This window comes from Spermophilus citellus (assembly GCF_964194105.1).
Source record: "Spermophilus citellus genome assembly, chromosome: 1".
In the NCBI taxonomy this organism is placed as follows: Eukaryota; Metazoa; Chordata; class Mammalia; order Rodentia; family Sciuridae; genus Spermophilus; species Spermophilus citellus.
This window is the reverse complement of record NC_138182.1, coordinates 184,662,410-184,674,747: the sequence shown is the minus strand read 5'-3', so window position 1 is coordinate 184,674,747 and position 12,338 is coordinate 184,662,410. Positions and strand designations below refer to the sequence as shown.

At 33.2% G+C, this 12,338-nt stretch overlaps 1 protein-coding gene across 6 annotated transcripts in view; it reads left to right on the top strand.

Moving 5' to 3' along the window:
* Positions 1-12,338, top strand: part of TCERG1 (transcription elongation regulator 1) — a 63,872-nt gene that overhangs the window by 37,132 nt on the left and 14,402 nt on the right. For all 6 annotated transcript variants that reach the window (XR_014021334.1, XM_081288909.1, XM_081288908.1 and 3 more), the window contains 2 exons: positions 6,866-6,984; positions 11,918-12,068. Coding sequence is in view for 5 of the 6 variants with exons in the window: in XM_081288909.1 (XP_081145035.1) it covers positions 6,866-6,984; positions 11,918-12,068 (270 nt within the window). In the remaining variant the exon portion in view is untranslated. The remainder of the gene's footprint in view (positions 1-6,865; positions 6,985-11,917; positions 12,069-12,338) is intronic.

The window sequence follows — 12,338 nt, the reverse complement described above, 5'->3', positions numbered from 1 at the left end:
TTCACCAGTATGTACATGTGTATGTATATAGATAGTACTCAAAGGCATATACTTATGTCTTAAATACACCACACACACAAGTTCAGATCTAAGTAGCATCTATTAAACTGTTTTCATCCTAATCTTAGATGATGGACACTTCAGGCTCTCCGCTGAACTAGAGTTACCTTATTACTGAGCTTCCATGTATTATCTCATGGTGATTGCTTTTTTCTTTAAAGTATTGCACACTTCCAATTTATTTAATTATTGAATTGTCAGAATCATTCTGACACAGATCTCTGTGAATTGCTGATTTTTGAGCCACTTAACTATAGTGCTGTTGAGCTATGAAATTTCTTTGGTAACAGTAGAATTCATCTTTTTAAAAATTTTTTTTAATTGTAGATGGCTAGAATACCTTTATTTTATTTATTTTTATGTGGTGTTAAGGATCGAACCTAGTGCTCACACAAGCGCTCTGCCACTGAGCTATATCCCCAGTGTTCATCTTTAATATGTATAATATAATGATTAGAAAATTTACACAGATGGTATATTTTTTGCATGTAAGCCTAATCATAAACTTCAATGAATGGAGAAGATCTATAAATTTGCATCTGTGTTTCAAGCTTGATAGCCTTTTTTTTTTTTTTTTGGTGGTGGGGATTGAACCCAGGGTCTTGTGCAGGCAAGGCAAGCACTCTTCCAACTGAGCTATATCCTCTTCCCCCATTTTTGTTTTTAATACTGTTTGTATATGATCATCTCATTTTCATCCCAATTGATGGCCCTAGCAGAACCTATAAATCAGCCTTGATTCTTTATTTTTCCCATTTCCATTATATCATCAAATCTACCTTCAAAACATTTTCTAAATCTAACCTCTTATTCACCATTTTCCTTACCAACATCCTAATCGAAGCCACTATAACCAGCTCATAATCATTTGTGTAGCCCATAATCAATTTTCCTACTTTCATTCTTGCTCCTCTTAGTAAAGTTCTTTTTCGACACACTAGCCAGACTAGTTTTAAAGTTTAAGTGATATCAAATGTAGTCAATGTTCCCTTGTTTAAAACTGTCTTAATGTTTTCCATTTCAGGTAGGGTAAAACATTTTATATGTACTCAGTGCTGTTCATTCATTGTAGCCACATTAGCCTTGATAGTCCTTGAATAAGTTCAGAATTTTCTGGTATTTGCTATTTAATCTGCCTGGAATGTTCTTCCTCCAGGTATTAGCATAGTCAGCTCCAGCATTTCATTCAGGTGCTTGTCCAGGTGCCTTTTGATCAGTCTGTGTATTATCTCTGCCTTCTTTATTTTCTGCATGGCACATTTCTAAGTGTCTAAAATTACATTGTTTAATGTATATCTCCTACTATAGAATATAAATTCTATAAAGGCTGGAATGTTGCTTTGTCCATTGTTCAGTGTATAGTGCCTGAATCACTGCCTAATCTAAATATCCCAAGTCTTATTTTAAATGTTTTGTGACTTAAGTCTTCATGGTACTGCATATTATAATTTCTATTTGAATGAAATCATAAGTATCATATGAGAACTAAAATTCTTGACCCATTTGAAGGCATTCTTCAAGCTGATGGTGATTATCTCCATAATAGAATTATACTTGAGAAGTATATTCTATTTTTTAAAAAATATTTTTTGTTATAAATGAACACAATGCCTTTATTTATTTTTGTGTGCTGCTGAGGATCAAACCCAGTGCCGTACACATGCTAGGCAAGTGCTCTCCCAGTGAGCTACAACCCAGCCCTGTAATTCTATTTTAAACAAAAACCCTACCTAAAGTTTTTTTTGCCTGGTAGCATTTTTTTCTTAAAAACAGTATTGTTTTTAAGAAAGGAAGGAAGGAGAGGAGAAGTTAATATCTGGCATTAATGTGTGTGTGTGTGTGTGTGTGTGTGTGTGTATTTGCATAGAAATATAAAATCAAGGAAAAAACAAAAAGGTGCTAAGTTAACCATTTGTACTTTGTAATTTCATATCTGTAATTTGTGCATTGATTTGAAAAACAAATAATTTCATTGTAAAGCTTCATAATCTAAAATGGAATGTCTTTGATTTGTCTTCCTAGTTATTTGTAGATTTACATGTAGTTTGCATTAGTATAAAAGGTATTTTATATTAAAATTATTTTAACATATAGTTTCACTTCTTCAGTCTTGTTTTGGATAAAAGGTCACTTAAGAGAGGGTAGAAATATTTTTGTCTGTTAGGTTTAACTTTTAAAAGAATGAGATTGTTTCCGTTCAGAATTTTAGGTTCTGATGTAGATAATAGTTATGCTAACACTTTAAAATGAGTAGTTTCTTTTTTTTTTTTTTTTATTGGTTGTTCACAACATTACAAAGCTCTTGACATATTATATTTCATACATTAGATTGAAGTGGGTTATGAACCCCCAATTTTACCCCAAATGCAGATTGCAGAATCACGTCAGTTACACATCCACAATTTTACATAGTGCCCTAATAGTAACTTTTGTATTCTGCTACCTTTCCTATCCCCTACTATCCCCCCTCCCCTCCCTCCCCTCCCAACTTCTCTCTCTACCCCATCTACTGTAATTCATTTCTCTCTTTGTTTATTTTCCCATTCCCCTCACACCTCTTATATGTAATTTTGTTTAGCAATGAGGGTCTCCCTTCATTTCCATGCAATTTCCCTTTTCTCTCCCTTTCCCTCCCATCTCAAGTCTCTGTTTAATGTTAATCTTTTCTTCCTACTCTTCCTCCCTGCTCTGTTTATAGTTGCTCTCATTATATCAAAGAAGACATTTGGTATTTGTTTTTTAGGAATTGGCTAGCTTTGAGTAGTTTCTTATATCAAAATAAACAGTTAAATATACTGTACTATTCAAGCTTTTTAATGTTGATATATTATGGTATGGTAACATTACCTGTGTGATTACTCAGGATGGTCCATCTATGATTGTTCACTAAATCAATGTGAAATTATAAATGAAATGGATATGAGAAATAATGGAGACAAATACTTAATAATTAACTACACACAGAAAAGTCTAAAGATCTTAAATGAAATTTCACTAAATGAGCTTGTCATATAATCACCTAGATCAAGAAATAAGAGTTTTACCAGCACCTCAGAATGTACCTTTAAGGGCTAGGTGCTATAGGATTTAATGTATTTTTGTTGAGGCCCATAAATCTATTGACTCTCCCAGTGTGTATTATAGTTTTTGCGGGCGGGGGGGGGGTTCTGATTTAACCCAGGGGTGCTTTACCACTGAGCTATACATATGCAACCCTTTTTGTTTTTTATTTTGATACATAGTCTCACTAAGTTGCTTAGGGCCTGACTAAGTTGATGAGGCTGGCCTTGAACTTGAAATCTTCCTGTCCCATCTTCCCAAGTCACTGGGATTTTAGATGTGCACTATCATGCCCTGTGTTATAACATTTTGCTCATGAGTTACAGTTCTAAGAAAATAATTGCTTAAAATAGAGAACATACAGCCAAATATATTGGAAAGTATGTCAAAAATAATTTGGAGAAACTTGGAAGCTTAAAAGAACTTCTGAGGCTGGGGCGGTAGCTCAGTGGTAAGCTTTTGCCTAGCATGTGTGAGCCACTGAGTTCAATCCTCAGCACCTCATAAAAATATAAAGGTGTTGTATCCATCTACACCTAAAAAAACAACAACAAAAAAAACTTTTTAAATTGAAAAACAAACAAGAAAAACTTCTGATTTTCTTTAAGATGCAGATCTCAGAGAGAGTGATTCCTAACATTGGCCTGGGATATTCCAGAGAAGGGAATATGAACTCTTTCTAGCACCTCAAAAGAAAGTTAATAAACATTCTCTTAAAAACTTTATAAGTAAGAATAGGTGAGAAAGGAGTTTGAAATAACTTTCTCCCTCCCTTCAGTATACAAATACTTTCACATGATTTATAGCAGTGGTTTATTTAGAGGGTATTTAAAGTTACCAATATGTCTAATAGGGGGTGGTTGTAGGTATTTCTGTACAGCTTTTAAAGATTGGTGATTATACACTAATTTGAGACTAACCTGGAAAGGTGCCTATGGTATGTTAAAGGAAACTTTTTTGTTTTTTAACTTCATGCAAAGATGTTTGTCTCCATATTTAAAGTGCCAGATATTTCTATACTTTGTGTTAGAAAAAAAAGGGGGGGGGCTTTTATTACCTGAAGCATTTCTCCTGTCTTTCTGACTAGCTTTGTTATAAACTGGTTACCCTCTACACTTGCTGTGTAGCTGCTGTCTTTCAGCATGACGACTCCATATAGATATCCTGAGGATTGCCTTCATCTCTCTCTCTTTTTTTTTTTCGGTCACTTGTTCTCTACATTATAAGCCTTTTCTTTTTTGTTTTATTCATTTTAATATATCTGAAAGAGCATTCAAAGGAAATAAATTTTTTGAATTCTTACATATTTAATAAAGCCTTTGTTTATATGAATTTGGAGTTGGTAATCTTTTTTTTTTTCTTTCAGGATTTTGAAGATATTGCTCTGCTTTTAGTTTTCAGTGTTGTTTTTAAAGCCATCCCGTTATCAGTTCCTTTGCTCATTTTTCCTACTCTGTAAGCAAGTAGGTTCTTCCTTATTCCTTACTTTTCTAACATCTCTTTATGTTATATGCCCTGATTTAAGAGTCCATTGTGCTGGGCTCTTTCAGTATGGAAACATATCTTCTATTTCTGGGAAGTTCTCCTGTATTCCTTTTTTTCCCCTTCTGATTTTCTGTTTTGTTGTTCCCAAATTGTGCCACAAAGTTTCTAAATCTTTTTTCCCTGTCTTTTTTTTTTTTTTTTTAACTTATATTTGTCACCCAACTCTCAGATTTTCATTTCATCCCTTTTAGTTTTCTTAGAGTTTTTTTTTGTTTGTTTTGTTTTGGGTTTGTGTGTTTATTATCTTGTTTTATGGCTGCAATTGTCTTAATTGTATGAGGTTTTTAGGATTTTTTTTCCTTTTAACTTAAATCTTAAATCATCTTATGGTGTTGTTTTTGATACTAAAGCTCTGTTTTTAATTTTTCCTTATATCTATAGCCTTTACCTCAAGATTAGGACCATGGAATCTTTGGGTGCTCTTAGCATCTGAATGAGCCCTCATGATTAGGGATTTTGACTACAGTGTGTTGGCTTCAGGGCAGTTTTGTCTCTAGTAGCCATTTTTGATTGTCATAACTGAAGGGGTATTGCTGGCATCCAGTGGTTAGAGGCCAGAAATACTGCTGAATATTCACCCCAAAATGTTAATAGTGCCAAGGTTGAAAAGTCTACTGTGGGGTGATTTAGGATGGTTTGTTGAGAGTCCCCTGGAGCAGCTTTATCTAGTTCATTTCTTGGTAAGTAGTATCCCAGTAAAAGGGTACAAGTCTTGTTGTTTTGGTTCTGAGAGAACTTTATTAATATTTGGTATGTATTTAGAGAATCCCCACATTCTGGGTCTGGTATCCTCATTACAAATACAAGATTCCCCAATTCAGAGAGATTTTGTTTACTTATAGAACTGGCTCAGCAAGTTTTTATTTATTTTATTATTATTATTTTTGCTGTGCCGGGGATTGAATCCAGGGCCTTGTACATGCGAGGCAAGCACTCTACCAACTGAGCTACATCCCCAGCCCCCAGCAAATTTTTAATGAAAAGAATCAGATAATCAATATTTTAGGCTTTGTGAACCATACCGCTGCTGTCACAACTCTGTATCTGCTATTTTAGTTTGAGAGCACCCATAAATACATGTAAAGGAATGAGCATGACTTTTCCAATAATAAAGGCTTTATTTATGGACTCTGAAATATAGATTTACTCCTCATGTGTCATGAAATTCTTTTTTTTAACCCTTGTGAAATGTAAAAACTATTTTTGAACTGTACAAAAACAATCTGCCATCTAGGATTTGCCACTCCTTTGTTCGGGAGAATAGTATTTGTCTTTTACTGGAGTTTAAGAACTGCAGTGTCTAGAAACTTAAAGCTGGTTAAGAGATCTAGCAATTGAATAGCTTCTTAAACAGGCTCATCAGATACTCCTTATTGTAGCTGTACCACACCCACACTTTGTAAGTGTCTGGTGCTATCAGTTTCTGAGCTGTTTGAGGATTCTCTGTAATAAATAACTAAACAAATAAATAAATAAATGGCTTTCCCCCCCTGACTGCTGGATCATTTCTCTCTCTCAGGTCTTATATCCTTTACCACTTGCTCATTTGCTTTGCAACTTCTCAAGTGGCTTTCTCTTTCTCATTTCCCTGCCTTTTATGGTTTATGACTTAGAAATAAATAATTTTATTAGGATTTGAAGAAGGTGGAAATTAGACATATAGTTATTATCTTGATTGCACTTTACTTATTTTGATGTGGGATCTGCCTGTATTGCCCAGGCTCTCCTTGTATTGATTCATCATCCTCACACCCTAGCCTCACAAGTAACCAACGATATGTTATTAAGTAGTGGAGAGTATATTAATTACTCATTTTGGTGAAACTAGTCTTAAAGAGAAGCATTGAAATAAAATAAAACTATAGGTTCCATGTTATTGGTTTTTGTTTTTCTAGAAGACATTAGAAGGACTATGATTTCTTTTAATACTTCTAAAATTATTTGAAATTAAAATAAGTAACTGGGGAAAATTCCAAAATTAAATAGCATTTTTCCCCCTTCTGAATACCTAAGTAGAGTGTGGTATGCTAAGTATTTCATTGAATCTTTAAAACGATCATAATTTGCTACATAGATAACCTGATTTTAGCTACCTATATTTAAAGGTTTTTTCCTATTACAGCTTGGACAAAGACATTCTTGATAGTTAAATTACCTGTATGAAAGACTGACATGTCAAATTGGTATATTTTTATGATAGGTGTTTGATCAGTATGTAAAGACCAGGGCAGAGGAGGAACGCAGGGAAAAGAAAAACAAAATAATGCAAGCCAAGGAAGATTTCAAAAAAATGATGGAAGAAGCAAAGTTTAATCCAAGGTATGTGATTCATTACTGTTAAATAACAAATGATGTATTTCCTCTTAAAATCAGTTAAAAATATATCTCTACCTTTTGGATATTTGGACATGAAAAGCTGTGTTTGACTTTGGTTTCTACCGTTTTAATCTTTTTTCTTAAAGTGTTTCCTTTAACCAGGTATGGTGGCACTTGTGTGTAAGCCTAGTGGCTCAAGAGGCTGAGGGTGGAGGATTGCAAGTTCAAAGCCAGTTTTGAGAACTTATCGAGGCCATGTCTCAAAAATAAAAAGGCTGGGATGTGGATAGAAAGAAAGAAAAAAATCTATCCTTTAGAGGATCCCTGCAGATGCCCTAAGGAGGTTACCTTTGATTTAAATGTTTCCCTTTGGGAATAAATTGTTCTCCAGGGACGGTAAATGATATAAAATTTGTTCTTATCTTCATAAAGTTTTAAGTATAATAAATTGCAGAGGAGAAAAATTATTTTGATTCAGTTAAAATGGTAAAGGACTTTTCATCTTTAAGTTTTTTTTCTACGTTATCTTGTATAACATTTTAAATTGCTTGTTAATGTGTGTTATATATGAAAAGGATCAAGAAAATGAGACATTTTAAACTCATGTCTAGCATTTTAACAGTAATTAAAGCAATTATTGAATATTCTATGTGCTTAGGTGAACTTAAAAGAATACATTTTCATATATACATCTTTTATCTTATTGAATATTCAGAATAGTCAATATTTAGATACTTATGGCATATCTGTTTTACAGATAAGGTAAGAAAATCAAATTAAGTAGTGAAGTTAGGATTTTAACTTGAACCCAGTATTGTGCAGAAGAGTACCAGTAGGGAGAATTATTCTTAATTTATGGATTAGTTGGAACAACAATGTATTAGGTTGCTGTGAATACCTTGGTACATGGAGAAATTTTTCTTTTCCTTTCTTTTGTTTTTGGAATAAGGTTTCATTATGTTGCCCAGGCTGGCCTTGAACTCTGGGTTCAAGCAGTCTTCCTATCTCAGCCTCCCAAATGCTAGGATTACTGGTGTGTGACATCACACCTAGCTATGAAATTATGTATTTGTTTTGGCAATGCTGGGGATCAAACCCAGTACTTCACTAGGCAAGTACTGTACTAGTGAGCTTTACGTCCCTATCCTCATGGAAAATTTCTAAAACTATAGAGTAGAATCCTGGAGTCTCTGTGTATAAAAGTTCATCTTGTTAGTGGAGGTAGGGAAGAGTGATGGTGTTGCTTTATTTTTGAAATGTGAAATGAAACCTATGGTATTAAAATAAATTTCAGAAAATAAAAGTAATAGAGTATTTGTGACCATGAAGAATGTAATATTCTTCAGGGGGTTGTAGAGTTTCAGACTCTTCAAGGGGTCTTGATTTTTTTCTTAGTTAGAAGGATAAATTCATGGGTCATAGTTGACTGTGCTATAAAAGACATTTTTGGGGCAGTTGAGGAAATTGGAATATATGTTTGATATTAAATTATATTTGAAAATTCTTAATTTTCCTGAGTTATTGTGGTTATGGTAGAAAACAGCTTTACTCTCAGGAGTTGCATGCTGAAATAGTTATAGATGAAGGTATATGACGTCTGTAGCTTATTTCCAAGTGATTTAATAAGATCTAGTTATTAAAACTCTTTATGAGTCTGGGAAGAATCAAAACTCCAAAGAGGTTTTCCTTTTGTAGATCTAAGTCTTATTAAATCATAGTATCCTGCTGGTGTTATTTTTGGGCAGTTAGAATTATTAAAGTATCTCTACAATGCAGATTACTTCAGAAAATTTAAAAAAAACAGTGTGCTATATTTCTACTTTGGTACATTTAATTGTAACATATGGATTAGGAACATTTCTAGTTAGTAGATGCAAACAAGGAAGAACTTAAAAGTGAGAATACTGTCCATGGAATTAATTTTTTGCTTTGATTTGGAAGACCACTCTCACAAAAAAAGTCTTAATAGCGTCTAGTAAATATAGAATGCTGGGGATTGTTCCAAGGGAAAAAAATGACTGAGCATTACTTAACTGTGCCTATTCCTTCTGTGTCTTTTTCTTTAAATGGAAATTTCAGGTATGCTATGGTCAACTATACTTCCATCTTGCCTGGACCCCTACCACCAACTCACTCATTTCCCCCAAAAGTATTTTGTTTTAACATGTGTTTTAAAGTAGTGTTTTTCAGGATTAAGTATTAGTCGTGTTAAAAAACATATGCACACAAATCTAATGATATGATTTCATTTTAGCCCGTTATAATAAAAGATAATATTTTATTTTATAAGTAATGTATAAAATGATTCAATTCCACTTCTACACTTTGGTTTTGCATTTTAAAAGATTCATTCTTTAAGCATAGTAATATGTTATTTTAATCTTAAAATTATAAAACAAGGTGTTTAATTTATATGAACACAGATGTAATGGACTTTATTATCCCTTTTCTGGGATACAGATTTTTGTTTTACTTTAAAATTTTATTAGGGCTGCATATTTATTTTTTAAACCACGTTTGCAGTATATTCTACTGTTCAAAAATATTGAGTTAATGCAATTTGACATTGTGATTAATTTGATTTCATACAGAAGATAATTATAATCTGGCTTTGTCTACCCAGAGTATAAAAATAAGTTACCTATGAGTGCTATTTTTAAATTTTTAGTTAATGTCTTAACTTTGAAATTCTAATCAGCTAATTTTTTAAATAATTTTTGTAAAATAAGTTGTAACAATTTTTGTTTTAACACATATAAGGGTGTATTTTTCTTTTTGCATTGGAATAGTTTTTTAAGGGGAAGATAAGCTTTTTCCTTCTAAAATATGCTAAACATATGGGGTATTTTATTAGAAAATTATTACTATTTTTAAGTTGAATACTTCAAATATTTAAATATCTACCAAATATATTTGAAAGTTTATAATGCCTAGTATTCATATATTTTTTAAAACACCTAACATTATAACTTAACCTGCTTAGAGTTTGCTGAACTTTGGGGGTCTGTAAATTGATGTTTTCATCGAATTTAGGAAGATTTTGGCTAGTATTTTTTCTGCCCTCATTCACTCTTTGCTCTTTTGGGGGGTTCTATTTACACATATGTTAAAGTGTTTGATATTATCTTACAGGACCCTCTAATCTTTTTTGTTTGTTTTGATTAGATGATAGTTATTAATCTAAACCTAAAGTAAATTACTCTTTATTTTACTATATCTATTCTCATATGAGACGTATCAGGTTCATTTTTCCTTGCAGCTTAAATTCTTGTTTTCTATTTTTCATATCTCTGTTGAAACTTCCTCTCTCTTCATTTATTAAGACCATATTTTCAATTGTTGGAACCTATTTTAAAATCTTTAATTCTTCCAATGCTATTAAAATAGCCGTTTTAAGTACTTGTCTTCTTAGAATAGCATCTGGACATTTTGTGTTCAGTTTTTACTAACATAAATTTTTTTTCTATCACTTACAAGTCTCTTTCTGTTGTGATTGTTTTTTAAATTTATTGAAAATATTGACATTGTGGATGATATGTAGAGACTCAGTCTGTTGTCTTCAGCTGAAGAGTGGGAATTTTTGTTTCAACAGACATTTTAATTATCAGGTATCCCCTTAATTTTAGGCTTTAATTTGTTAGGGTAGATGTGTTTTTCTCAACCTCCTAGCTCTTTCCCTTGTGGATATTTTGTGTATTTTGTTTGCTTGCTACTGTTTTTCCTCCAGCACTGATGAATCTCTATTATCTCTTTTTTGCTCTTAACCCTGTGACACCATGGTAGGAAAGCATTTTCTGGTTGTCCAAACTCTTGGGCAGTTTGGCTTTATTTGTGGACTCTTCAGAAGTCACCCTAAGTGGGATTTTTCTGGGTTACTCTCTCTATAACTTTTCCTTCTCCTCTTCTTCTTCCCCACCCCACAACCCCTGTTGTACTTGGAATTGAATTCAGCGATGTTGTATCATTGAGCTAGAAACATCTCTAGCCCTTTTTATTTTTTAATTTTGATGTAGGATCTAGGATCTTGCTAAGTTTCTGATTCTGGCATTGAACTTGTGATCCTCCTGCTTTAGCCTCTTGGAGTCATTAGGATTTGGGGGGGTGGGTCCCAGGGATTGAGCCCAAAGGCTGTTAAGTACTGAGCCACATTGCCAACCCTTTTTTATGTTTTATTTACAGATAGGGTCTTTCAGAGTTATTTAGAGCCCCGATAAGTTGCCGATACTGGCCTCAAGCTTCAATCCTCTTATCTCAGCCTCCCCAACTGTTGGGATTACAGGCATGCACCACCATGCCCAGCTTCATTGGGAATCTTTATAGTTTCTTCCTCTACTCTTTTAGCACCCAAACTCAGATATTTTCCTCTTGTAGCTTTGGGACCACTCTGCTCCACTTGCAGTCTGGCTTTCTGGGAAATGGAAGGAAAACTGCCTGAGGGTCAATGGCAATAGGACTTGTTTTGTGAATTTCTCTACTCTTGTTTTCTGATGATCTCTAGAAATTAGTTGCCTCATACACTTTGTACAGGGTTATAGTTATTTAAGGAAAGAAAGCTAATGCAGTAAGAGTTATTTCATACGATTAGAAACAGGTTTTATTTTAGGGTAAAAGTAGATGAACTCCTAAATCTGTTGAAGTATAGATATTCTTTGATCTCTGATCTCCTGCCTCTTTTTTTTCTTCTTTTTAAAATAGTTTGTGTGTGTACGCATATGTATATATCTATTTGTAATTCCATGTTGATGGCATAAAGGTTACTAACCGCATTTTCACTCTTTAGCCCATTTTACTTGTTCTTTTTGTGTCTTATTATTCATTGTTTAGGTAGATTTTGGGATTTCGTGTGCCTGGCATATATTTTTACTGGGAAAATGATATCTTCTCTACACGCAGAAGTAGCTCAACCAAAGTTAGTACACTTATCATTTTGTTACAGAGTTACTTTCAGTGAATTTGCAGCCAAACATGCTAAAGATTCAAGATTCAAAGCAATTGAAAAGATGAAAGATAGAGAAGCATTGTTTAATGAATTTGTGGCAGCTGCAAGGAAGAAAGAGAAAGAGGATTCGAAGACCAGAGGTGAGAAGGTAAGATGGTTTTAGTTCTACTGTGCAGTTTATGAGAATGTGAATGGGAAAGAACTAATCTGGTGCTGTTTCTAACCTCATTTATGGGCATAAATAATTGGACCTATGTTTGCTTTTTGTTTTTTTAAGTTATCTTTTACAATTGTTTATATGTATATGTGCTATCAGTTTACTTCGGTGATACTTATTTTAGTAGTTTCACTAAACTATATAGGATTGCTTTACATTTTATTAACACTAAAATGCCTGGTAAGTGCAGAATTGGCTTTT